Below are 27,472 nucleotides of genomic sequence, written 5' to 3' on the forward strand. Positions count from 1 at the left end.
TGAGAAAACCTGGTCCAACTAGTAGATCCCACCATGAGATTGAGAAAATGGAGAAAGCAGATTGGTTCCCTGAAGCAGATGAAAAATGTTTCCCTGGTGACTATGGCATCAGTGATGAAGAAGATGAGCATGAAGGATCCTATAAACTACCAAGTGGTAGGAAGAGAAAGAATAAGAAGTTGAAAGACAGGATATGGTATGATCACAAACTTCAAGGACCAGTAGAACAGTTTTGTAAGGGCTTGTGCTTCACCACTGTGTATGAGTTCAGAGATGCACTTAGGGATTTTCACATTAGGACTTTGAGAAATTTTCAATACCACAGAAATGCCCGGATAGGATTATTGTTTGGTGCTCAGAGAGAGCCACCCAGGGATGTGATTTTTATATATGTGCCTCTAAGTTAGCTCATGAAAAAACATTCTGCATCAAGAAGTGTGATATGTTGCACACTTGTGGAGCATGTGCAGAGTCCACAAAGGTTACTACTAAGTGGATGTCAAGGTCAGTGGAGGCAGCATTGAGAGAAGACATTAGATCTCCTGTGGATGCATTAATTAAGAAGACCAAGAGTAAGTTTTCAGTGGATGTATCAAGAAGTGTGGCATATAAGGCAAGGAGGAAGGCTGTTGATATAGTTCAAGGTGACCACAAGCAGCAGTACTTGAGGCTCAGGGATTATCTTCAAGCAGTTCTTGACACAAACCCAGGTAGCAGGTGTATAGTAACAACATTTGAAGATCCAGAGAACCCAGCACCTACTCCTAGATTCAAGTATATGTTCTATTGTTTAGCAACTTCAAAGGAAGGTTTCCTTAATGGTTGCAGACCATTTATAGGTCTTGATGGATGCTTCATCAAGTTAACCACTGGACAACAAATTCTTGCAGCCACAGGAAGGGATGGAAACAACAATATTTATCCTATAGCTTTTGGTGTGGTTGACAAGGAAGATGATGAAAGTTGGAATTGGTTTTTAACTCAATTGAGATGTTGCATTGGCAGTGGCAACAAATTTGGAACATACACTATCATGTCTGACAGGTAAAAGGTTGGGAAGAATTTCATTGAGCAATTTATGTTATTACTTTTTTCAATTGTATTAATAATTTGTGAATGTGCAGGGCTTGCTTAAGGCAATAAATGAGGTATTCCCTGATTCACCTCAAAGGTATTGCCTTAGGCACATATATGCAAATTTTCAATCTGCTGGATTTAGAGGCCAGGAACTAAAGAAGTGTATTGACAAGGCTAGCTACTCCTACACTAAACATGGGCATGAACTAGGCATGGCAGAGCTGAAAGCACAGTCTGAGGATGCTTGGAAATGGCTCAAAAAAATTGAGGTCTCTACTTGGGCTAGGTTTGCTATGGATCATACTTGCAAAACAGATTTAGTTGTGAACAATCTAAGTGAAGTCTTCAACAAGATGATACTGGATGTTAGGGCCAAACCAATAAGGACAATGTTTGAAGGGATTAGGACCAAGCAAATGATCAAAAGGCAACAAATTAGGGAGAAGTTACAGATTAGCAGGTGGACAATCACACCAACCTACTCAGAGATTTTAGAAAAGAACAAACAGTATGCCAAGTATTGTCAGGCTGACAGAGCAGGTCCAATAATTTGGCAAGTTACTAGCAAAGAAAAACAGTATTGTGTGGACATGGAAGGGTATACATGTGACTGCAAGAGATGGAACATGACTGGTGTACCTTGCAGTCATGGCATATCTGTACTGACAAAGCAAAAGCTGCATCCTGAGGACTATGTCAATGACTTTTTCAAGAAGCCACTTTATTTGGAGACATACAAAGAAATTATATACCCTGTTCCTGGTCCAGATTTCTGGCCTCACACAAACACTCCAGACATTGAACCTCCTGTGTTCAAAGAAAAGGCAGGCCAAAAACAGACTGCAAGGAGGAAAGGAGAGTTTGAAGTTCCTGCCCCAAGAGACACCAGTAGGATGGGAACAATTACCAGTGGAAATTGTGGGTTGGAAGGACACAAGTATACAAGTTGCAATAAGACTCTTAGGCCTAAACTGCAAATGAGGAAAAATAAACACCAGGTAATTATCAAGCATCAGAGCAATGTTTCCTTTTACATAGTCTAATATAAGTTAAGTTGGACCTTTAATGTAGGAAAACAGGGCAGTCTATGCACCTGCTCCATCTGCTCCAATACAAACTCCAAGAGCACCAGCCCCTAGTGCAAGAGCACCAGCTGCTGCTGCATCAGCACCAGCTCCTGCTGTAAAAAGGGGTAGGCCTACAGGTGGAGGGAGAGGCAAGGAATTCAGTGCACCAAGATCTGTTGCTGCAACTTCAGAGGTTTTGGCTGGTAACAAAAGGAAGAGGTTTGCAAGCAGCAGATTGAGGGGTTATTTCTATGCCAGTGGTAACTGACACTATAAAAAGGTAGAACTTCTCTCTTTGAACCTATTTGAATTAGTTTAGAACCTGTTTCTCTTTGTTTTGAACATGTCTGTACTTTTCTGCATTAGTATGTCTAAATTTGGGTGAACCTGACCGAACCTCACTGTACTTGTATCAAATTTGTGGTGTACCGTGGGCCTGATGGTGGGCTTCCGTGTTGGACCTAACTAACCCACCAAGCCTTCCACACTGTGTACATAAGAGAGGCCACTAGAAACCACTGGATCCCTGCGCCTCATTCCCCTTGACCAAAACCTAGCCGCCACTGATGGATCCACAGTTAGGAGAGGTAGTTGATGAACAAGACGAGGTTGCTAGGGCTGAAAGGAGGGCTGAAAGGAGGGCCAACCGTCGAGCACAGGCACAGGAGCGACGCCAGAGGATTGCTGCCATGATTATGGCGGAACGCGACCAGAATGACGTGAAGCAGTTCAAGGAGGTGTTCCCAGAAGGAACCAACATCACAGATGAACTAATCATCTGGTGGGCCAGAGACAGGGCTTCTTTCCATCGATTCCAAGCAACAAGGAAGAGATGGACTCAGATCCTGGCTGCAGCAGAAGGAAGACAGGATTGGGATTAGTTCTACGCGGTAGTTTCTGACTAAATTATGGTGTTTCTGAATCTGCTTGTCTTGTGCTCAATATTGCCCTGAATCTTGTTCTTAGTCTTGCTTTGAATCTTGTCTTCATCTGAACTTTTTGAACTTTATGATTGCAGTGAAGGATGCAGTTCAGGAGATGCACCAACCGTGATGAAGACGATGCAATGTGGCTGCCTGAATCTATGTTAAAAGAGAGTACTCATGTTAAAGACTATGCTTATTTTCTGAACATCTATGTTTGGGTTGTTGGAAAATCTATGATAAAGACTACGCTTATTTTCTAAGAAATGTATCCATGGCACAGTATTTTTAAGTCTAAACTTATGCCTGAATCCATCTATCTGCATTTATCTGAATGTTTCTATACTTGGGCTTTGCTGAAATGTGATTTTTTTGGTCACTCTAATTTTTGAAATACTCCACTGTTTGACCATCAACTACTCCACTGTTTGAGCACACAAGTTCTAAGTTGCTGGGTTTCAACAAAGACTTTAATTGCAACACAACTACCACCATTTCTCATCACTCAATCTCGAAAACCTCACTTTCACACTCCACCGCACTTCCTCCACTCCAACATTTAAGTAGCCCAATAGCTCACTCTATCTCTGCTCACTCTACCTCACTCCACCTACATCCATGGCTGGTTCTTCCTCTACGCCAGACCCATGGCTGAACCCCTTCCCCACCGGCAAGGGCTGGGTTGCCATGCTTTTTGGGTCGGCTCGCGGCTACGAAGACCTCTTCCTCGACTACATGAAGATTGCCATGAGATACAGCAGCGCACAAGGGCTCGTGGATGCATCAGATAAGGTGAGGAAGAAGGCGACGACTGAGGAGAAGCAGCGCATGGACCAGCGCTATGCAACCCCAGGTAAGGGTATCATGCCCATCGACATGTTGCTGTAGGCAATGAAGGAGGCGGACTCCGACGATGCTGGGCAGAGGGAATGGTGGGCAGCCCACTTCTATATCCCTCCAGCACAAGCTGCAACTCCAACTACTATGGGTAACGCCGACGAGGACCTGCAGATCATCGCCCCACCAGCACTGCTGGCTCGCCGACGTCCTCCTCCCATCATCGTCATCGATGGAGACGAAGAGGAGGTGCCAGAGCTGCCACCTACCACTCAAGTCAAGCAAGAGGTGCGACGGTCAGGTCGCATAGCAGGGCAGGGGCCTAACAATCTGAAATAGTAAGTTTCAGATTCAGTTATCGCCAGATCTATGTGAGATTCAGTTATGTCAGTTTAGTTCTGTCAGTTTATCAGGGTGTTTGCAATCTCAGTGAGATTCAGTTCTGTCAGTTTAAGTGTCTTTGAACAATTTCAGTGTCCATGTTCTATCTATGTAAGACTAAATGCTATCTATGGGAGACTAGATGTCTTCCAAACTTCTCTGAATTTGTCTGAACCTGTGATGAAGTAATTTATGAAGTAAACAGATCTCAGCAAGAACTTATGATACAACACACACAAATAAACTACATCAGACTTAGATAATTTAGTTCTTAACTTAACTTAGCACCAGTTCTCAGCATCAGGATAATATTTGGGCAGTAGAGATCAGGGCAAACACCACCCCCACACCAACCAAAATGATCTGAACCCATTACAGTTCTTAGGTAGTTCAAAGGTAGATCAGGGCATATTTGCATCAGACTGATCATTCCTAGGCCAATTATATATATAGGCCTCATATATACTTACCATCCAGAGAGCTGCCACTTCACTCCTCCATCACAACTTCCTTTATCTTGTCCAGCTTTTCCTTGCACCCATGACCAACCTTAAGGAGCTCAGCAATGACATTCTCCAGCTTCTTCTTCTCTTCTTTAAGGAGATCTTTCTCCACCTCTAGCTCCTTCATGGCCTTCCTTGTGTTCTGGATTATATCAGATTGACTCTGAAGGATGCACCTTTATTCTTTCTTGAGCTTAAGCTTCTCCATTTGAAGCTCAATCTTTTCCTGCTCCTCAAGTTGCTTATTCTTCTCCTTCAGTTCATTGATTGCCTGGCTTGTGCAACCCATGTCATGAGATTTGATTCCATCCTGATAATCAAACAACTTGGACACATCATCCACCAGCTGGCTATACTGATTGGCCAGAGAAGCAAGCTCCTTCTGCAGTTTTGCAACCTCTATCCCATGAGCCTCATTATCCTGGGCTCTACCAAGGTTCTGCTCATGATACATATCCCAGAGCTTGCTTAAGCACCTTTGCAGAATTACAGGCCAGGGGGCATCTACCCACTCCAGAACACCACAGTTCACACCATCCTGCAAATCAATTTAATTTTACAGTGAACAAGCAAATTCAGAATAACAAATCATAAACAATAATGATATAAGCTACACTAGCTAGTTAGTTCTATATTACAAGTACATTATTCATACATGTTTCCAGTGCTCTTTACTACAAGTAAAGTATTCGGACATACCAATGTTTTCAGACTTAAGGAAAATTCAGAATAACAGCAACTAAACACTCTGTTTCCACTACATAGCAGAAATTCAAACTAATCAAATCCACACCAACTTGGTCCATTACCTCAGTAGCGCATCCTATGAATCTCCTGCCAGTGTTAGTGCCTTCAAATGCCACAAACTTGCCCGCCCTCTGCCTGTGCAGGATGCACCTTCTGTCAGATTCTTTCACAAGCCCACAAAAACTAGGGTCTATCACAGTGTCAGGAGTTTGCTGCAAAAGCAAAAGCATATCTATATCAAGAACAACTCACATATATCAACTTAAATGGAAAAATCTCAAATATCTTCAAACCCTAACCCTACCCTAACCCTAGAACAGAACAGACAGGAGAGGGAGAAGATAGACTGAGATGACTTACAAAGTACTCCATCTGCATGCTGCTGAACTCGCTCATGTACTCGTCATCGTCTTCCGACGTCTCGTTGCTGTTTGGCCACGACGGCATGGTCGCGGCGTCGCCGGAGCGCGAGAAGAAGAAACAGAAGCAGAGGAGAGCAGAGAGGAGTTGAGTGAGCTCGGGGGAGAGTGAGAGAGCTGGTGGGGACGAGCGGCCCGGTCGGCCAGGTTATGACCTGGTTCCGACCAGGTGGGACCAACGAGCGGCTCTAACGGCCCGCGCGCGCCGTTAGCCGTTAGGCGGGCCGTCAGCTTGGCACGTGGGCCACTCACGTCAGAATCGCGGTTAAAACGGTCAAAACCACCATTCAGTCAATCTGATAGTTTTTAGTCACGTTTTTACGTTTTTTTGGTTGTTTTCGGCCATTTTTAAAAAAGTGATAGTTCTATGGGACGCAAACCCCTTACCTGGTAGTTTTTTGTCAATCACTCTACCTATCATCATCAAGGGAAAGATCATGCGGTATGAGGCCAAAATCAGCATCTTAACGGTGCAGTTGTGGTTACCGCAGGCGCAGGGTGATGGAAGACCCATGCTATGATCGGGATGGGTCCGTTGGATAATGTGACGTGCCGGATGTGTTTGCTCTTCTTTTTCCTTTTTGGAAAATGGAGCGCCCCACCAATTTCATATGTTTGGAACCGGTGCTCCAACTACAAGGACAACCACATGTGTGTACCTGATAGACACAAAGGTTGATAATATGATGTGCCGCATGCGTGTACTCGATGCACGAGATTGCGAAACCATATATGTCGAGCCATGAATTAGCTTAAAATAGAATTGTGTGCACGCGATATTTGTGGTGCTAGCGACTGGAGTACCACTCCGGAAACAAAAGAAGAAGCTTCCAACTGATAGAGGTTGAGGCGATAAGAGCAACTCCAACGAGGCGACCCAAATGAACATGCGCTTTGTTCGCTTTTTATCCGTTTGGGTCGGTCAGACGGACGTCGGCGTCCGCATTTTAAAATGGATCGGCTTGACCGTCCAATGAGGAGGCCGACCCAAATGTGACGGCGTGAAAAAAAATAAATTGCATGAAATAAACATAATTAAACATAAAAGTGGCCGGTCAAACGCCGGCCAAAGTCCACCTACATCTAATAAACATTAAATAAAAATATTAAAAAAGTCTGTGTCCGCCTGCTGCCGCCCCGCACGCTGCCCTAGACGTCGTCGGCCTTGCCTTTGCCCTTGCCCTCGACGTCGCCGTCGTCGGTGAGGTCGATGAAGACCGGAGCAGGGCCAGCCCACCCGAACGCCGCCTGGTAAGCTGCCAGGGCAGCCTCCTCCGGCGTCTGCTGGGGCGGCGGCATTGCGGCAAGCCGTGCGCGCTCCTCCTCCTCCTCCTCGAGCCGGAGCGCCTCCGCGTCGCGTTGGAGCATGGCCTCGTAGCGCATCTGCTTCTCGCCGTCGCCCTGCTCCTGGCGGAGCCAGTGCTCCTTCCATCGCTCGAGGTGGGCCGCCTCTTCCTCCGGCGTCGCGGCGAAGTAGACGGGAGGCGCGCTCACCCACTCGCGGTACTGGCCCGTCCACGAGTAGGCCTCGTCCGGCCAAGTGGGTGGAGGTGGGGAGCGCTTACGCGACGGCTCCGGCTCCGGTTTGGGCTGTACGGCGGCGACGGCGGAGGCGGCGGCACGAAGAGCGGGGTGTGGACAGAGTCCCCCGCCGCCGACAGGGCAAGGGCTTGCTCCAGCCCATCCCAGTGCGCGTCCTCCTCGATGCGGCTAGCCTCCAGCGCGTGCTGCTGGGCCTCCTCGAGGGCGGCTTGGTACGCCGCCTCCACCTCCATGTCCTCCGGCTCTACCTGCGGGGGCGGCGGTGGGAACGGCGGCGGACGGCGTCGACACCCGAGCGTCGTTGCTCCTCGTGTTTGAGGGCGAACCAAGCCTCCCAGTTAGGAGAGTCGGCGGCGTACTCGGGCAGCCGACGCTGCTCCGGTGTGAGCAGCGCGCGGCGCCGGCGCACCTCGTCGTCGTGCGCCCGCTGGGTCCGCGGAACGTCCGGCACCGGGATCCGGTTTGGATCCAAATGCCAAGTGTGCGGCAGCGTCACGTCGGGGTAGGGGAGGGGCTGCCTGTACTCCCAGTGCCACCGCGCTTGGTGCACCGGGATGTGCAGGCGCCGGCGTCCAGGACGTAAATGCGCCGGCGGTGGAGGGGGAGGGAGAGGGGGAGCACGAGATGACGAGGCGCCGGGGATGCCCTTCCCCTTGCCATTGCTTTTGCCGAAGAGACCCATGGCGCGCTCTAGGGTTTGCGGTCGCCGGCGAGGAAGCAAAAGAAGTGGTGGGGGGCTAGATGTGGACGGGAGAAGTGGATGAGGCCGACCCCGCCGCACACGTGGTTAAAAAAGAACGCGCGCACTGACTGACGTGTGGGCCCGCTGTCGGTGGTCGTCATAAATAAGACGACCGGTGGCGGTTGGATAGCCGCCAGGTGGGGACGCAGCGGACGGCGAGGAGACGTGCGGCGCGTCCGCTTCGCGTCCGCGCCGACGCATTCCAGGCGCAATTTTGGGCCGGAAATGGGTCGGCGCGGACGCCGGGCGGACACGATTTGAGTTCGGGTCAGCGCGTTGAGCCGCCAATTTTGTCCGCGTCGACCCAAACGGACGCGGGCGGACGAAATGGGTCGCCCCATTAGAGTTGCTCTAACAACATAACAGAGAGCAAAGGCACCTTACTCGGGCCTACTGTTTATTTTATGGGAGGAGGTTGCATGGGACTGCTCAATCACTTACTTATGAACTACGGCATGCGTGTGCTCTAGAGCCAAACAAATCGACATGGCGATCCACCACCAAACGGTCGGTTGAACCGTGCTGATCCAATGATCCATGGCCACTATGCATAAGAGTTTCATCTGAGCTTTCCTTTTGATAAATAACACAGTACAGAGCTCTCTCGTTGTCTGGACACTTTCTTAATTAATGCTGGGGCATCGGAGCCAGGTGGTATACAAGTTTTCGATGGTTCGTGCGTGCTTCGCGCCAGCTTGCATTGCCGTTTCAAGAAAAGAACGGCGAGCTCAAGCTAGCATCGTCCGCTGTTGTGCCGCGACGTGTGCGTTTAAGTTCCCGTTTTCCGGGCCTGGGCCGTAGCTATCGACCGACCCCTAGCAGTCCCGGCCTCACGCAAGCGAGGGCAGCAACGTGACTTGCAAGTTTCATGCGGTGCATGGGGTCCGGAAAGATACACATTTCGCTCATGTCGTCGGTACGAGTTGTATATGCATATACATGAATAAAGTACAGAGAAACTGCAAGTACGAAAGGTGCGTCTTCAGGGCAGGCTTTACATGAATGAGGACGTACAAAAAGTGTAAGTACCAGAGGGTATGCCAAAAGTGCCAACACAATCGCCATGCTTGATCGTACGGGATGTCCGAAGCACATCCAGCGTGGGCTTCACCACAAAGAAAGGAAAATTTAAACAGGTTTTATTAAAAATATAAAAATCCAAACTGACCATTCTGAACAACTTGACCAGGAAGAAAGACACAAGTAGAGAGAAATTTACTGCCTTCTTGGAAATGATGGAGAAGGAAATTACTGGCCCTCTGCTTCTGCTAGCTGTCGCTGAATCTTTCTCGATCCATTTGGCGCTCCCGTCGGTCCAATCTGAAACGGACGAAAAAGTACACGTTGTACCACAAGATCATCCTACGTACCACATCGACCCCATCTGGACCGTCCGTCTCTAATCAGACGCACGGCGTGCTCTGGTGAGAACGCCGGATACGAGCCGTTCCAACTGACGGCGCGCGCAGAAACCTCCGCCTTCCCCGCGCCGCGGTGTCAACGACCCGCCCGGGTCAAAGAAAAAGAATCGGCCTCCCCCCGCACCCCATCCCGTCCGTCCATCCCCCGCAGCTGCCCCCGCCACGTCACACCGGACCCAACCCCGCGCGCCGTTGATCCGCGCCACCCCACACGAACGAGCCGCAACCAAGACGAGCTCCGGCCGGCGCCTCGCACCAGTGCACCCCCACCCCACCCCACCCCCACCCGCGTGGCGTGTATATATACCGCGATACCGCCAAAGCAGCAGGTAGAGCAGAGCGACGCGCACACGCGAAAGGCACGCACGGATGGCGAGGTCGGCGTGGAGGTCCCTCTTCGGCTGCTTCAGCTCGCACGCCGAGGCCGCGGCCGCCGCCGCCGCCGCCGCCGGCAAGGGCGAGAAGATGAGCAAGGCCTCCAAGAAGAAGAAGAGCAAGAAGAAGGTGGCGGCGGCGGGGAAGGCGCCTCGGCCGAGCCGGTCGCTGCACGGCCGGATGTCCTTCTCGGACCTCAGCATGAGCGGCGGCATGGTGTCGCCGGAGGACCTGTCGCTGTCTCTGGCGGGGTCGGACCTGCACGTCTTCACCATCGCCGAGCTGCGCGCCGTCACCAGGGACTTCTCCATGACCAACTTCATCGGCGAGGGCGGCTTCGGCCCCGTCTACAAGGGCTACGTCGACGAGAAGGTCAAGCCGGGGCTCCGCGCGCAGCCCGTCGCCGTCAAGCTGCTCGACCTCGAGGGCAACCAGGGCCACAACGAGTGGCTGGTACGTATGCAGTCGCCGCCTAGCTCTTCCTGCTTCATTACCAAATAAAATTACTGACAAGTGCAGAGCTAATTAATTACCACTTGTCCTATGCGCGCACTTAGTCAATAATCTACTTCTAGGTCTTGGCCCGGCAATTAAACTACTTTACTTTAATTTGTGGTGATACGTACATCCGTCCATGGGTTTACCGGAAATGCTCCGTAGGATTACTCTACTTTAATTTGGCCATGAGTCCTGCTTGTTCAAAGTTAGTTGAGTTGCTCTGAATGATTATCAGAAGTTTGCGTCAGTTAGCAACCAATTTTTATAATGATATATACAAGCACTCGAGTTAAGTTGAAAGCTATTTTTGCATGCAGTTTTTTCCTTCTGAAATGGGTTTGTAAGTTTTTTTTGAGAAGTTTGCGTGAGTTTTCTGAAATGATGATGTATTTTTCTTAATTGAGCAAACCGTGAGATGGACTTAGAAGAAGAAACTGTCTCCTGATTGCAGTTGATTAATTAGTATATATGTTGTAGACTTGTAGCATACCTACCTCTATATGGTTTTTATATCTCCTTGATTTCTGAATATTCCAAAGCACACACGAAGTCCTTTCTTACAAGAATGAGTTTCCTTGGTGTTGACATATTCTCTCCACAAGATGAACGTCGACAGATCTTTCGAGAAAGTTTTAGTTGTATGTGAATGCTTGGCAACACGCACGCCCAGGACAATTTCAATAAAACAGTGTTTGCTTGCTTGTCTCAAAGGGCTGCCATTGTTAATATACCCTTCTGCCTGATTAGTTTAAAGGATGGTAGTAGTGAATTAGCACGTTTACATGTGTGATTTCTTGACGATTTCTACTATTTCACATGGAGTACATCCGACCGACCGGCACAAAACTAACTGTGTGAATTTTTCCACGATGCAGACCGAAGTCATATTCCTGGGGCAGTTGAGGCATCCTCACCTGGTCAAACTGATCGGTTACTGCTACGAGGACGAGCACAGGCTTCTCGTGTACGAGTTCATGACCAGGGGCAGCCTAGAGAAGCTTCTCTTCAAAAGTAAGTAGATTTATAAAGACGTCAAGATGTTTACTTATTTTTTGCATTTCTACGATAACCTTAAAGTATATTGTTTTTACTTGACGTGGTCCAAAGGTAAAAAGATCATGTGCCATTAGGGTGCTTAATCATGTACTATATGTGCTAAGAGTTAAACACGGAGGTTGCTTGAACAGGGTAAGTAAACGGCAAAAAAGAAGAAAAAAGAGAGGCGCAAATAGCATAAAACTATCGTAATTGAGGTTATGGTTCCCAAAAACTACCCTTTTAGAAAGTTCTTGATACCTACCACAACTTTGGTTAAGTGCTTAATTATCTTGTGTGTGTGTGGTTAGAGTATGTGTTAAAGAGTTAAACACGGAAAAAAGAAAAGAGGGAATAGTGTAAGTAGCTAGTGTGGCACGCAGCGTTAATCTAGCAGCCCACAAGAAAGGGATATTCCTTGAGACGTTGCCGTCGACGGTCTCCTTTCCCTCGCCGCATCATTCATCAGCCCAAAAAGGAGAGAGATTCCAGAGTCACACATCGATCCAACTGGAACCGGAGGCTGCGGTTTTACCAACTCGATCGATCAATCCAGTGGCTTTCCTTGCTCCACACCCTTCACCAGTTTATAATTGATTTTAATTAATCCACCCCTCCCCTTTTCCCCCATGGATTCAAACCTCTTTTCTAAACCACCTGTCCATTTCCGGCGTTACATCATCTAATCTCTTTGGCATATGTACACGGTCATGGAGATCGTATATATCGGAGAGATTTGGGGTCATTTTCGGCTAACCACTTTGATATTTTATCTTCACACCGCATTCCTTTTTGCTCTTTTGGTGCCGCGTCCTGCCGCCCGTCTAATTCGTCGATGCTTAATCACAAGGTTCCCGCCAGAGATTAAAAAGGTGGTAGACGGATAGGACACCTGCACCAATTCTTGTCTCGTCTCTGCTACTAGCTGTTCCGCTTTAATCTTTATGCAAAGTTGTTTCGCTAAACCTGGGCCTCCCAACGCGTGGTTTTTGGATAAATACATGTACTCCAGCGAGTACTAACTCGCTCCTAAGTCAAAAGTTGCGAACTGTGCCGACCACATAATGCGGGACTCATCGCGATCACCGTGGGGAGGAGGGACAAAATTATGGTAGATGCTTGGTGCTTTTATTCATTATTAGTGAGAGCAACAGGGTAGCACTCAGAATTGAGCGAACATGAACACGCGATACTTGCTCTTGGTTTATTGCATATATTTTTGTTACCATGCATGTGCACCCATTGCTTGGTTAATTATACATGGTTCTTCCAACTTTGGATGCAGAATACGCGGCGTCGTTGCAATGGTCAACACGGCTGAAGATCGCCCTCGGCGCCGCCAAAGGGTTGGCGTTCCTCCATGAGGCCGAGAACCCGGTCATCTACCGGGACTTCAAGACCTCCAACATCCTGCTAGACTCGGTACGTACGATCCTTCACCTACCCTACCCCTAAATCTACTTCTCCTCACAAAGATATGTACGACTTGGTGGTGGGTTTGGTCTTTCGTGGCGAGTAAACTAATTAAACTGCTGAACTTGTCTGGCTGCCAAATGCCAACCACTGAACAACAAGGATTGACTTGCACACTGTGAACTGGACTGGGTCGGGTTTCCAGTTTCAACTATTGCTGCGCATCCGTCCCGTACTGAGACTGACTCGTAGTGCTGACTGTATGCGTATAGAGAGTGATGTGACTGATCAGATTGTCGATTAGCGTAGTTGTTGGATTAGTTTGGTTCAGTCTTACCCACTGAGCGAGCGACTGACTCTTGGCACAAATGACACGCCGCTAGTGTGTCTCATTAGTTTGGTTCGGTCATACCCACTTAGACACTGAGTGTCTGGCTCTTAGTGCAAGCATACCTCTAGTCCATCTACTATTTAGTTTGGTTCAGTGATATAACAATGTAATTGCCATGCAGGACCAGTTGAGTAACATTCTTATAACCTTCTTTTTTGTTTTGAAAGTTAACCTTTTAAATTTGAAACCATGATTAGGATTACAAAGCGAAGCTATCGGATTTCGGGCTAGCCAAAGATGGACCAGAGGAAGACGAGACGCACGTCTCCACCCGGGTCATGGGCACGCAGGGCTACGCCGCACCGGAGTACATCATGACAGGTAAAACATTTACCAACCCACAGATATTTACAGATAACCCGCAAATGTTTATCATGGTCAAATCCGGAGTTCGTTAACATACATGCATTTTATCTCATTCAAATTTTATTTAAGACTCTGTTTTATCACATTCCTTTCATTTAATGAAAGATCCGTGCATTTTATCTCATTCAAATTTGAAACTGATCTCCAGGGCATCTGACGGCCAAGAGCGACGTGTACGGTTTCGGCGTGGTGCTGCTGGAGCTGCTCACCGGGCGCAAGTCGGTGGACAAGAGCCGGCCGCCGCGGGAGCAGAACCTGGTGGACTGGGCGCGCCCCTACCTCAACGACTCCCGGCGCCTGGACCGCGTCATGGACCCCAACCTCGCGGGGCAGTATGCCGGCGGGGCCGCGCAGAAGGCCGCGGCCCTGGCGTACAAGTGCGTCAGCCTCAACCCCAAGTCCCGCCCGCACATGTCCGCCGTCGTCAGCGCGCTCGAGCCGCTCCTCGCGCTCGAGGAGGATAGCCTCGCCGGGCCCTTCGTGTACGTTGCGCCGGCTGAGAACGGGAACAGCGGCGGCGGCAGGGAGGGGCGCCACAGGAGGCGAGCGGGCCGGAGGAAGTCCGGAGATGCGGCCGAGTCGGTGGCCGTTGTTGTTGAGCGCGAGTGATGGTCTTGAGTAAGCGTGTTTCCGAACTTGGACGGGTCGAACTCGAACAGTGGGGAGGAGCGCGGGCGCATTCAGATTCGGATATTTGTGGAACAACAAGGCTGCCTATGATACGAGAAGAGGGGAGGCTTGACGGATTGGAGTCCGTAAATAGAGCAATGTCATGAAAGAAAAATGGACCATCTCTCTCATACTACTCCTCCTACTTTGCATTGGCATGCGCTTCGGTTTCTTAGTGTTTTAATTCAGTTCCTTCAGAGTTTGTGGATACATGTTTCCCCAGGACTAGTAGTAGGGCAGAAAAAAGTACACGGATTTGCACCGAGTATAAATTAGGCAAGGTAGTGTTTCTGTATATGTACGATCACGGTCCAGTTCTCAAATTCGCTGTCATATTGGTAGACATCGGACTGAACTTGTGGTCATGAAAGTAATCATAGGCATGCGAAGATCTTGTGTGTTTATTATGGGTTTTTTTTTTGAAAAAGATATTATGGTTATTACTATTATTGTAGATGTCCAAATCGGAGACGGGCTCGACTGCTTGGGTTTGATTTGGCTTCGGCAGCCTATGCCGGCTGCTTGGGTTTGGTTTTAAAAAAGGGGCTTACGAAAAGGAAGAACGAAAGAGAACAAGAAGCGAAGGAACTGTTTCCGTAGAGAAAAAAAGCGAAGACTCAATCTTGCTCCGTCTCGTCACACTTAAAACTCAGGTTCAGACGGGCACGAATCCGCCGAGAACGATGAGCAGATCCGACTGCATAATCGCCCGCCTCATCTTCCACCGCATGTGTTGTTATCCCTTACGGTAGGGATTGTTTTTGGATTTTTGGCACTAGTGATTGATCTAGACATTGTGCTTTTATCGTACAAAGCTGATTACGTGTCAACTAATTTTGCTCGTTCGGTCGCTATCTTTAATTCACCTATTTATCAAGATTTATCTATCACAAACTTATATGAAAAATTGCTCAAATATTCAAAAGACATGTCCATCCAAAGAGACCATTTCTCTTAGAAACTCATCTCATTCAAGCATTCTACATCCTTCAATAAAAGCTTAGACCCCATCTGAATTTCAACAAAATTCAACACAATTTATTAACCTCAAACGGTGATAATAAAAGATGGGGCTAATTGGTGATAGATAATCAGAGGCGGAGCTAATTGAATTGGTCGACATCATCAAGAGATCTGTACTTGTCTCCTCTCACGAAAAGAAAAAGCTCAACCAGTATACCGGCACACGAGAGTAGATGCCACTGCATTTTTAGAGAATGCGTCTTCCAAAACGCAAACTTTGCAGTGTCTGCAAGTCTAGATTTTATGTGCATGGATGTCCCAAGGGACCAAATCTGACTCATACTTGAAAACTTCTTGTATGTATTTGTGATGAACGGTGACTTCTGCTATCTTGCCCCTCCAAAAATCGTACCTGCATGTAGGACATACGCAAAATTAGTACCACTTCACTTGAGAATAATATAATACTCTAGTATAGAGATTGCAAGGAAGATGTGAAAGAGAATTAGCGATTTTACTACCAGATCACTCTGTATGCACTGTTGAAGAATGCGATCTCGGAGGAGCAGAGATCACCGAGTGTAAGCCCTCTCCCTTCCTGCATCCCTAGACTCTTCAACTTCACCGCCATCTTCTTCTCCCATCTCTCCTGCTGCCTGCCGTAGTCGGCTATCACCCACACCTCCGCCGCCCCCTCGTCCTCCACGATCACCGCCAGGCACAGCTTCCCCTCCACCGTCACCAGCTTCTTGCGCGCCCACCTGTCCGCTCTGTCCTCCACCTCCGGCGGGAGAGCAACGAGCCTCCACGCCTCGCTCTTCATGTCGATCGCGAAGATGTCCTCGGCGGCGCTGGCCCTGTCCGGACACCGGAGCCAATGCATGGCGCCGTGGGCCCTCACCGGCGGGCTGGCGGCCACGAGCGACTCCGGCCACACCATCACGTCGGCCGAGCGCCGCCACGCCCACCTCCACGAGTCGAAGATCTCGCAGCGCAGGTGGTCACGCAGCGTAGGGACCGAGAGCCGGAGGATCTGGAAGTCCGCGCCGGCGCCGGCGCTGGCGGGGCGTGCAACCATCGCGGCGGCCGCCGTGGGGAAGCGCAGCCTCGGGTTGGGCAGCGCCCGCCACTGCCTCGTGGCGGGCTTGCACACGTAGTAGCATCGCGCCGACGACGCCTTGCCACCCATGCGTTCGGCGTCGACGCAGCACGCGAGGCCGCGGTGCGCGGACACGGCCTCAACGCGGACGTGCGCGGCCGGCAGGAAGTCGAGGGAGACGGGCGGACTGGCCTGGGAGGACTGGGAGGGGTGCATGGAGACGAAGGTGGCGGAGCAGCGGTTGCGCGCCATGCCCTGGACGAAGTAGCCCGAGACGACGGCGTCGGCGCGGCGGCGGCAGTGCAGCGGCGAGAACGCCGGCTCGTACGTGAGCCGGCGCCACTGGGCGGACACCTGGCGGCACGCGGAGAGGTCGTCGAGGGAGACGCGGGTGAGCATCTCGAACAACTGGTCCTCAGGCAGGCCGCCGCTATCTTGGTCGTCGCCAGCGCCATGGCCTTGCTCCGCTTCGCTTGACATGGTCATCCGATCCGCTCGCCCTCGTGACCAAGGAGCTCGCTCGGAAACACGAATCTCAGTTCGGGCTAGAAGAGCGGCGAGGGTTAACGGCGAGGGTTAGGGCGGGAGGAAGAGAGAGCTCGAGAACGAGGAAATTTGTAGTACTCCTCTAGGCCACTTGAGAGCCAAGAAACCCTATGTGATCTCCCTCAAAAATAGAAAGAAACACCACGAACAGAACGCTGGGACCAAGGGCAAGACTGTTGAGCCGTTGGATGAAGAATCTTGACGCGTATTACCGCAAGCCTAAGAAAAGATGAGCCTGGCAACAGCCCATTGATTGAATTCAAAAAAGGCAACATGATCGACCAACGAAACTGGATCTAAGACTGGCCGGGCATCATACAGATGGGATTTTCGATAACTTCATAAATTTCAAGATGATATGCCGTCTCAGTCTTTTAAAGATGTACGTGTATACGTTCATCAAGATGAGTGTATACGCGTGTATATGAGCACCTGTGTTTGTGCTGATGTTCAAAAAAAATTGAGATTTTCGCAACGAAACTGAAAGCACACGGCGGGGCGAACGCATGCACGCTTATCCCGCTCGCTCGCCACCACGTACGTGAACAATAACAGGCATGCACTTCCCGCTCAAAAATAATTGGCACTTTTCTTAAGTTCTCACGATCTTTAAAAAAAATTTACGTAGCGAATCAATCTGTGGTTGGATGGTTAGAGAGACTGTGGTATCCCCAACCCACCAGGGTTCAAATCCTGATGCTCGCATTTATTCTTGGATTTATTTCAGGATTTCCGGCGATGCGCGTTCAGTGGGAGGAGACGTTCCCGTCGACGACGAGGTGCCTACGGTGACTTCATAAATTTCAAGATGATATGCCGGCTCAGTCTTTCGGAGGTGCTCATAGGGGTTGGGTATGCATGTGTGCGTTCATAGGGGTGGGTGTATGCGCGTGTATATGAGCGCTTGTGTCTGTACTGATGTTCAAAAAAAAAAGAATTTACATATATATAATTCTTTTGGTGGGAATGCAGATAAATATTTCATAGGCCATAGAAGGCGCGCGCGCACACACACATATTGGTACATTATAAGATATTTTATACTTTATTTTATAAATTTACTACTTTCTCGTCTTAGGAGCATCATCTCCACACGTAACTTAGCTATTTCGCCTTTCAGGGAAATGTAGTGTAAATGATACATGCACGTCCATGAAAAGTTATATTTTCAACGTAGAGTCCAATTCTATAAATTGAAGATTTTTTAAAAATTGAATAAATTCTGTCAATTTGTTGACTCTTGGGGTAAAAAATGGAATTAACTCGTATTTTTTTCCTAGGAGGCGAGAGAGGCGTTTGTCTATTTTTTCTTCTTCTTTTTGGACAAACCGATTTCCCTCAATTGACGGACACATATGTACAGTACGTACTGCATGTACGAAACCGGTTTGTCCTTTCGACGCCTGTACTGCATGTTTGGGAACAAGATGTCGACCGACGCGTACAAGAGCTGCACTTCGACTCGGATACTAGTATACTACTGTACAAGATCGTGTGTCCTCGTTAAATTGCACCCACGCAGTGCCTTACCAGGTGCTAGCGCTAGTACGTCCCTTCTGGAAAAAGAGTGCTGTACGTACGAGGACAAGCAAGTAGGTCGATCCCGAATTCCCGATCGATCGATGGTTGATATCGAGAACCCGCCTGCTCCCAGTCGCAGCACTAGTCCCGCCGGAGACGCCGACGACGCGGCCATGGCGGAGCCCAGCCGTCACGGCTTCTGGTCGTGGATAGAAAGGTTCTTCGTCATCCGGCGCCTCCCCGACCAGCATCCTGACGCCGGAGACGAGGTAGCGGAAGTGGAACCTAATCAGTGTAGCAGATGCATCTTCGTACATTGCGGGATTCTCGTTGTGCTCGTCATCGCCGTCGTCTCCGTACTCCTCCTGCTGCTGATCCGCCGGCCGTCGCATTCCACCGCCGGATCGGTGGTCTACTTCGCTACGCGCGTCCTTGGGTTCTTGGGCCTGGTCGTCAGCGCATGCCGGGGCGCCATTTTTGTCTATCTTGGAGGTGCGTTAGTTGAGGGGGATAAAGAGGCAGCAAGGACCATAGACCGGTTAATGTAAATTTGGACCCTCGCCGGTCTGCCCTTGCCTTTGGGCCATGTCCAGGACTCCGGTCTTTCGCCGGCCGGAATGACCCTGCTCTCGTTTTTGTTTGGTTTAATCGTCTTGAGTGGGGCTGTGGGGTGTGGCGGTGGTGATGCCCTCTTACAGGAATAATAGTTTTCATGTGTAATCGCGGTCCTGATGGTGCGTCTTGTCAGAGGACATGTGGTGATGTGTCGCATCTCACATAATTCGGTCAGTGTTGGTCTTTGGAGGATCTATTTGGATCCAGTCTTCGGTCATGTGTCTACAAGTTTGATCCCTTTGATCTATGATTCTCTTCATCGATAACAATTTTCTCGACATTCTACTACAACAAGGTTTGCTCGGCTCCGACGAACGAGGAGGTGCGTTGACAGTGAGCGCCTTCGGCTCACTCCAGTGCTTGTAATCATGATTGTAATTTTTATTACTTATGGTGTTCTCTGTACTATGTGGACAAATAATGAGTAGATTGAAAGTTTCTAAAAAATGTAAATTTGGATTGTGTTTCATGTCGATTTTGTGATAACATGTTCATTAATTATATGGTCATTATTTTTTAGATAGCTAACCATCCATGCCGAGTGGTCGTTAATAGGTAGCCTCATGGACCAACAAAGCATGTCGCACGATGCAGTCTGCCTTCACACCGTTGTAGATAGCAACACTCATCTCTCCACCTCATGCCCATACCATATCTACTCTATCCTCCATACATCGTCATGCTTCTCTTCCATAGAGTCGACCTACTCTTACTCCTTGATCACCTACACCATTCATCCTCCCCTAGATGAAAGAGATCGCGCACCTCACCGTCGGAGCTTGAAATGGAGGTACCTCGCACCGCCGAGCAGGGAAGAATGGTTTTAGTGTCGCTGCATGTAACATCGAAGGGGCCCCAATAAGCTAGACTCGCCGTTAGCACGCTCGCATCAGCAAAGATGGCGCCTTAGATATTGGCAGTGAGGGATTAGTCGACCGATTTTTTTTACGTTATTTAAGTGGGTATGACCTGCTGCAAGAACATATGCTGCTTGATGTACATGCATGAGCGAGATATTGCAGTGTTCTGGAGGTCTACTTGATGGGGTTGTATTGTTGCAATGTGTTCTATTCATTGTTGCATGTGTTATTCTTGTTTGATGTGTTTTTTCATGTCGCATGTGTTGCAACCCATTTCATCTTTTTTTGCAACAAAATAGGATTTATTGTGTGCCTAATTAGTTTTGTTGTGTGGGCATGTTTGAAGTCTTGCAACATCTTAGAATGATTTTTGGAGATCTCAAGAGATTTTTTGCGCACGTACTTTTAGAGTCTGATGTTGCCATGGAGTAGGCAGAAGATGGAAGTTTCACTATGCAGATGCATGGCATTGGCCCTCAATGAATTTAATTAAGCAAACACATAAACATGATCACAACCAACAAAGAAGCAATCTGTCCACCAATGTCAAATAAAAAAACTTTTAGAAAAATAGTTGCATCTTAGTATGATTTCGAGTAATAGGTAGTGAAATAAAAGATGCAAGATGAGACATCACCTTCAGGTTGTTAGTGTAGAGGTAACTCAACAGAGAAGTCAATTGATGGTACATGAACAATGGACCTGGAGTGAAGAGATCAAGGGAAAAGTGGGACATGGAACTATTCCTATGCCTGCCATGCTCATAGCAACATTGAATGGACAAAATATAAATGCACAAAACTTAGAAAATACTAGAAGTGAAAGCCACAATTTTCCATGGCCGATCCATCATACCAAGAAAGAAAATGAAGGTTCGGTTGGTGGAGAGCTTAGAAACATATTCATCAAAGAGTCATGTACTCTACGCATTACATAATCCTGGCATGTGATACCAGCACAATAAGATCATGTATTAAACCGTGATATCAGCACAATCAAGGTAGCAAGTTTAGGTTTGCTATAGGCCAACATCATGCCAACATCCATATACCGTTATAGGGTTTAGCACATGACATACTCACATATATAGTGACATCTACTCAATTTAGCTTGATAGTTGTGAGGGGTAGTAAACAATGCAAAAGGATATGTAAATACTATTATCTCTTCCTCTCTAATTCTCAACTCATCATGGTGCAAGGCTTACTTAATGTAGCACTCACACCAGAACTTTGTATCTTTATGTTCTATTTGATAGAACAAGATTTCCAAGTCGGCCTCAAATTTTGCGCTTCAAGAAACTTGAATTAAAAACGAACTTATATTAGTTAACTTCGGAACATAAGTGAGGCATAAAAACAATAGATTTCATGGACGGCCCCATTGAATTTTATAACCCGTCTTTTAGCTAGATAACTTGAACCTCATGTACTTCACGAAAGTAAATATCCGACATATTAGTGGATTCTTGTTGTGGTGTCTATTAGTTGAACATCGAGTACTTAACAAAGTAAATATCAGGCATATTGATGAATTCTTGTTGTGGTGTGTCTATTTTTAGTGTTAATGTCATCTATCTCTCGTTATCTCTTGGTACATGCATCCATGATGATAATACACATTTGATATAATTCCATGCCATCTTTCTTTCGATGGTTATGATTATGTTCATCAGCATGGTCTTGAAACTTCTATGGTAATAAACGTGTGATCAACAAGCCAAAGCCATGAGTTAGTGGGGAGTGACCGAACGAGTGCCACCATTAAGTTGAACTGTGGAGCTCAACACTTCCTTTTCGGACATCCCGTGGAACTCCACACTTATCTAGCAGCATGTACATGTAGTGGCACAAGTGTATTTTGTTTTCTGGATTTGTTCCTCTACTCTGAAAATACTCACAAACGACACTGTTTGGGCAGAGCCCGTCCGAGATGCCACTTTGGTAGAGAATTCATTTTGGCTGACACGGTTCTCCTTGAGGGTTTCGTGTTCCATTTTTGGGCCGCAATGATGAAGTGTTTTTTGAAGGACAGGCCTGGCGCAGTCATGAAGTACTCCCCACTTGTGCCACGCATTGTTAGAAAATTGTGCTGCTATTGTTTAATGTAAATATATGCAATACATTTGAGGGATTGCTTGTTTGTTCCTTTCACCTTTTTATTGCATTGCGCCATGTTTGCTTGAGAATAGTAATTTTGCGGGTTGCACTTGCTCATCATGAAACTCACCTTTTTATTAGCTACTCACTCCTCTCCGGTTTTATAGGTCATGTGTGTGTCTCTAAGCCGCTAATTTTAGTAATGTAATATGAATTATATATCACAAAAATTATACCAGTAGAAAATAGAACATTTGAAGTTTCTTATGGTAGTATAATTTATATAATAAATAACTCATATTATGTTGATCAAATTGTTGACCTAGGGATACATGTGGGCTTAATGAACTGAAAAGGAGGTAGTAGCTTAGTCTTTTTTTCTGCAGGTGTGGCTTAATCTTTTTTTTGTTCCTAGTAGCATGCAAGAAAAAAAAGATCCATAGGCATTAGCACCCAACACATATTTTTCAAAACGAAGCCCACCCAGATAAGATCACGGAAATTCACCCCCGGACAGGAGTCGAACGAACTATTATAGTCTCTTTTCTTTGTGGGAACTAACTATTACAATTTTTTTTCTTTGTGGGAACTAACTATTACAGTCTTAGGATTTATTCTTTGAAAAACTGAGCGAGCTATTTTTTTGCATAGACCATCATTTTAGTTTGTGGGTCACTATGACCAATTCGAATAAAGAGGAGCACGACTCTTCAAATTTTGCAATTTAAAAGATAAAATAGATCCAAAAAAGTTTAGTGACTAGTAAGTACTCCCTCCGTCCCATAATATAAGAACGTTTTTTACACTTTTTTCACTAAGTGTCAAAAACGTTCTTATAATATGGAAGGGAGGGAGTATATTATATTGATATGACGAAATTGAATACACAAAAGAGTGGAGTAGTATACATATCAGCGAAACAAGAAAGTGACCCAATATTGAAATCCCTTAATAAAGGAGTAAAGGACCCAATAAGAGTTGGTATATATACTTCTCAATCAGCCAGCGCAGTACATGAAAAGAAGTCAGGTCCTTCTCAAACATTAAGATGGATCATTGGTTCCGTTTCAAACACTCAGGCTGCACGGCCGTTGAAACCAACCAGCACGAGCTTTGCTCCTGCACCAAATTTACTAGTATATATACTCAAAAGTCACAAGTTCTTTTTTTGTTTTTCAGTGTGTGAGTACACACACAAGTACTAAACTATATGTGCGTAGTAGAATACAAAAAAATACACTATTGTATGCTCATTATGTGAATATTCCAAAAAGTGCAATTTGAGTGCAGAGTTGTGTGCAACTTTTAAGTTTTTTTGGTCCTTTAAAGATTTTGGATCCTTTAAAGTGCAATTTTATATTTCATACGACGAAATTGAATATACAAAGGAAGTATATATCAGCCAAACACGAAAGTGCATATGGGATGCTTTATTATCAGCCAGCAGTACATAAAAAGAAGTTAGGTTGATCATTGGTTCATCCTCAAACACTGAGATGAACTGCTGGCTGCGATGCTAGATGCCATGCTTGGTACCTCCTAGGTCTAGGTGGACGGAAATAATAATAATAAAAGGTCTAGGTGGACGCATGCATGGCAGTTGAAACGACCGGACGAGAGAGCACAACAAACGGAGGCGTTTGAACCCAACCAACCGGCACGTGCTTTGCTCCTGTACCACGCTGCTCGCGACCTAGCTACCTCCTGCACCAAGGCGGTAATATAACATCCACGCAAGGTACTCAAGGGTGAAAGGTAGATTCTCATCCGACCAAAGTTTCGCCGATCGACCAACATGGGTGCCAACAGCAACGAACTCCGCGTCCTGGACGCTGCCGTGGTCAGGCCGTCCGACCTCGACCTCCCGCCGCGCTCCATTCCGCTCACCTTCTTCGACGTCAAGTGGCTCCGCCCGCCGCCCGTCCAGCGCCTCTTCCTCTACCGCCTCCACGGCAGCCACAACGCCGAGCAGCTCATCTCCGACCTCAAGGCCTCCCTCTCCAAGGCCCTCACCCTCTTCTACCCACTCGCCGGCCACGTCCGCCTCGCCCCCAACAGCAATAACCGCTACGAGCTCTTCTACCAGCCCGGCGACGGCGTCCCCTTCACCACCGCCGAGTACGACGCCGACGTCAACGACCTTGCCCGTCCCTCCGACGGCGAGCCCGTGCAGGTCGCCAGGCTCGCGCCCCTCGTGCCGCCGCTGCCGAAGGGCCGCGCGGTGCTCGCCGTGCAGGCCACGGTTCTGCTCCAGGGGCGGGGCCTCGCGCTCGGCGTCACCGTGCACCACTCCGCCGGCGACGGCGCCAGCTCCACCCACTTCCTGCACACTTGGGCCGCCGTCTGCAACGGCGCTGTTGAAATGCCGCCGCCGCCCGTCATCGACCGCACGCTCGTCGCTGATCCCAGGGGACTCTACGACATCTACTCCAAAGGAATGCCGAGCGACGGCAGTGAGATCGAGTTCGTGACCAGCAGCGTGTCCTCTGTTCCCGACGGCCAGCTCGTCGCCACATTCACGCTGACTCAAGAGCTCCTAACTGCCATCAAGGACGCGCTTGCCGGAGAGGCGGCCAAGCACGGTGCACCGTCGCGCAGATACTCATCCATGCTCAGCGCCTACAGCTTCATCTGGTCCTGCTACTGCCGAGCCAAAAAGGAACAGAACCAAACAAAAACAACCCACCTCCTTTTCTCCGTGGATCACCGGACCCGGTTGAAGCCGTCAGTCCCTGCCAAATACTTCGGCAACTGCTGTAGCCCGGCCATCGCCGCCGCGCGCCACGACAAGCTCGCGGCAGCCGGCACGGGAGGTCTTTCCACGGCGTTCATGGCGATTGCGGGCGCACTGGAGGAAGAGGTGGGCGAGGGTTCGCAGGAGAGGTGGGACGGATGCATCGAGAGGGTGAAGGAAGCCGCGAAGGCCGGCATGGTGTTTGTGGTGGGGTCACCCAAGTTCCGCGTGTATGACATCGACTTTGGTTTCGGGCGGCCGGTGAAGGTGGTGGCCATGTCTGCGACTGCCACCGGCTCGATGCCGGTGGCAGATGCGCATGACGGTGGTGGCGGTGTCGAGGTGGCGCTCTCGTTTCTGGCGGACGGCATGGAGAATTTTCAACGGTGCTTTGTCGAAGCCATGTGCGCCATCGGGATGCAATAAGACATCTCTTTTAGTGAGAAAAGTCTTTATTGTAGTACCAAGACTCCTTCAAAAGTTCGATGCTCGAATGTAAAATAAAATATTATAGTACCAATGTCCTTTCATGCTTGTCGATGTTCTTTATGGTAGTATGTTGGAAATATGCCCTAGAGGCAATAATAAAAGCATTATTATTATATTTCCTTGTTCATGATAATTGTCTTTATTCATGCTATAATTGTGTTATCCGGAAATCGTAATACATGTGTGAATAACAGACACCAACATGTCCCTAGTAAGCCTCTAGTTGACTAGCTCGTTGATCAACAGATAGTCATGGTTTCCTGACTATGGACATTGGATGTCATTGATAACGAGATCACATCATTAGGAGAATGATGTGATGGACAAGACCCAATCCTAAACATAGCACAAGATCGTATAGTTCGTTTGCTAAAGTTTTCCAATGTCAAGTATCTTTTCCTTAGACCATGAGATCGTGTAACTCCCGGATACCGTAGGATTGCTTTGGGTATACCAAACGTCACAACGTAACTGGGTGACTATAAAGGTAGACTACGGGTATCTCCGAAAGTGTCTGTTGGGTGACATGGATCAAGACTGGGATTTGTCACTCCGTATGACGGAGAGGTATCACTGGGCCCACTCGGTAATGCATCATCATAATGAGCTCAAAGTGACCAAGTGTCTGGTCGCGGGATCATGCATTACGGTACGAGTAAAGTGACTTGCCGGTAACGAGATTGAACGAGGTATTGGGATACCGACGATCGAATCTCGGGTAAGTAACATATCGACTGACAAAGGGAATTGCATACGGGGTTGATTGAATCCTCGACATCGTGGTTCATCCGATGAGATCATCGTGGAGCATGTGGGAGCATACATGGGTATCTAGATCCCGCTGTTGGTTATTGACCGGAGATCGTCTCGGTCATGTCTGCTTGTCTCCCGAACCCGTAGGGTCTACACACTTAAGGTTCGGTGACGCTAGGGTTATGAAGATATGTATATGCAGAAATCCGAATGTTGTTCGGAGTCCCGGATGAGATCCCGGACGTCACGAGGAGTTCCGGAATGGTCCGGAGGTAAAGAATTATATATAGAAAATGCTGTTTCGGCCATCGGGACAAGTTTCGGGGTTATCGGTATTGTACCGGGACCACCGGAGGGGTCCCGGGGGCCCACCGGGTGGGGCCACCTGTCCCGGGGGGGCCACATGGGCTGTAGGGGGTGCGCCTTGGCCTAGATGGGCCAAGGGCACCAGCCCTACTAGGCCCATGCGCCTAGGGTTTCCATGGGGAGGAGTCCACCTAGTGGAAGGCACCCCGAGGTGCCTTGGGGGGGAGGGAAACCTCCCCCTGGCCGCCGCACCTAGGAGATTGGATCTCCTAGGCTGCGCACCACCCCCCCTTGGCCCTCCTATATATAGTGGGGGAGAGGAGGGACTTCATACACCAGCCCCTGGCGCCTCCCTCTCTCCCCGTTACGTCTCTCTCTCGTAGTATAGGCGAAGCCCTGCTACTGTGACGCCCTGCATCCACCACCATGCCGTCGTGCTGCTGGATCTCCATCAACCTCTCCTCCCCCCTTGCTGGATCAAGAAGGAGGAGACGTCTCCCGTCCCGTACGTGTGTTGAACGCGGAGGTGCCGTCCGTTCGGCGCTTGGTCATCGGTGATTTGGATCACGTCGTGTTCGACTACATCATCACCGTTCTTTGAACGCTTCCGTGCGTGATCTACAAAGGTATGTAGATGCATCCAATGACTCGTTGCTAGATGAACTCCTAGATGATCTTGGTGAAACGAGTAGGAAAATTTTTGTTTTCTGCAACGTTCCCCAACAGTGGCATCATGAGCTAGGTCTATGCGTAGTTCTTCTTGTGCGAGTAGAACACAATTTGTTGTGGGCGTAGATTTGTCAACTTTCTTGCCGCTACTAGTCTTATCTTGCTTCAGCGGTATTGTGGGATGAAGCGGCCCGGACCAACCTTACACGTACGCTTACGTGAGACCGGTTCCACCGACTAACATGCACTAGTTGCATAAGGTGGCTGGCGGGTGTCTGTCTCTCCCACTTTAGTTGGAGCGGATTCGATGAACAGGGTCCTTATGAAGGGTAAATAGAAGTTGACAAATCACGTTGTGGCTTTAACATAGGTAAGAAGACGTTCTTGCTAGAACCCTAATTCAGCCACGTAA

General features: G+C 48.4%; 3 protein-coding genes and 1 pseudogene across 3 annotated transcripts; 3 read left to right on the forward strand and 1 right to left on the reverse strand.

Annotated features, from left to right (window-relative positions):
- Positions 1-442: 442 nt before the first annotated feature.
- On the forward strand, positions 443-2,412 carry LOC147976668 (uncharacterized; annotated as a pseudogene).
- Positions 2,413-9,977: 7,565 nt separating this feature from the next.
- Positions 9,978-14,810, forward strand: LOC147976669 (serine/threonine-protein kinase RIPK-like). The gene is made up of 5 exons (XM_087518964.1): positions 9,978-10,487; positions 11,408-11,543; positions 12,853-12,989; positions 13,569-13,692; positions 13,886-14,810. Exons 1-5 carry the CDS (start codon positions 10,029-10,031, stop codon positions 14,344-14,346), a joined length of 1,317 nt encoding a protein of 438 aa, XP_087375090.1. The 5' UTR covers positions 9,978-10,028; the 3' UTR covers positions 14,347-14,810.
- A 545-nt stretch (positions 14,811-15,355) lies between these two features.
- On the reverse strand, positions 15,356-17,035 carry LOC125524801 (F-box protein At5g49610-like). Its single transcript, XM_048689827.2, has 2 exons — positions 15,891-17,035; positions 15,356-15,781 (listed from the first exon to the last, which is right to left on the reverse strand). Exons 1-2 carry the CDS (start codon positions 16,952-16,954, stop codon positions 15,664-15,666), a joined length of 1,182 nt encoding a protein of 393 aa, XP_048545784.2. The 5' UTR covers positions 16,955-17,035; the 3' UTR covers positions 15,356-15,663.
- A 6,839-nt stretch (positions 17,036-23,874) lies between these two features.
- LOC147976670 (malonyl-coenzyme:anthocyanin 5-O-glucoside-6'''-O-malonyltransferase-like) lies at positions 23,875-25,451 on the forward strand. Its single transcript, XM_087519823.1, has one exon. The coding sequence runs from the start codon at positions 23,905-23,907 to the stop codon at positions 25,267-25,269; it is 1,365 nt and encodes a 454-aa protein (XP_087375949.1). The 5' UTR covers positions 23,875-23,904; the 3' UTR covers positions 25,270-25,451.
- The last annotated feature ends 2,021 nt before the right edge of the window (positions 25,452-27,472 follow it).

The sequence above is a fragment of the Triticum urartu genome, chromosome 4A, assembly GCF_056163025.1.
Source record: "Triticum urartu cultivar PI428250 chromosome 4A, HENAU_Tu73, whole genome shotgun sequence".
NCBI classification, from domain to species: domain Eukaryota; kingdom Viridiplantae; phylum Streptophyta; class Magnoliopsida; order Poales; family Poaceae; genus Triticum; species Triticum urartu.

Coding starts and splice junctions, on each gene's coding strand:
- LOC147976670 (XM_087519823.1), top strand. CDS start 23,905: ATGGGTGCCAACAGCAACGAACTCCGCGTCCTGGACGCTGCCGTGGTC.
- LOC125524801 (XM_048689827.2), bottom strand. CDS start 16,954: ATGACCATGTCAAGCGAAGCGGAGCAAGGCCATGGCGCTGGCGACGAC. Junction 15,782..15,890: donor AGTGCATACAGAGTGATCTG/GTAGTAAAATCG, acceptor TCCTACATGCAG/GTACGATTTTTGGAGGGGCA.
- LOC147976669 (XM_087518964.1), top strand. CDS start 10,029: ATGGCGAGGTCGGCGTGGAGGTCCCTCTTCGGCTGCTTCAGCTCGCAC. Junction 10,488..11,407: donor AGGGCCACAACGAGTGGCTG/GTACGTATGCAG, acceptor TCCACGATGCAG/ACCGAAGTCATATTCCTGGG. Junction 12,990..13,568: donor CCAACATCCTGCTAGACTCG/GTACGTACGATC, acceptor AACCATGATTAG/GATTACAAAGCGAAGCTATC.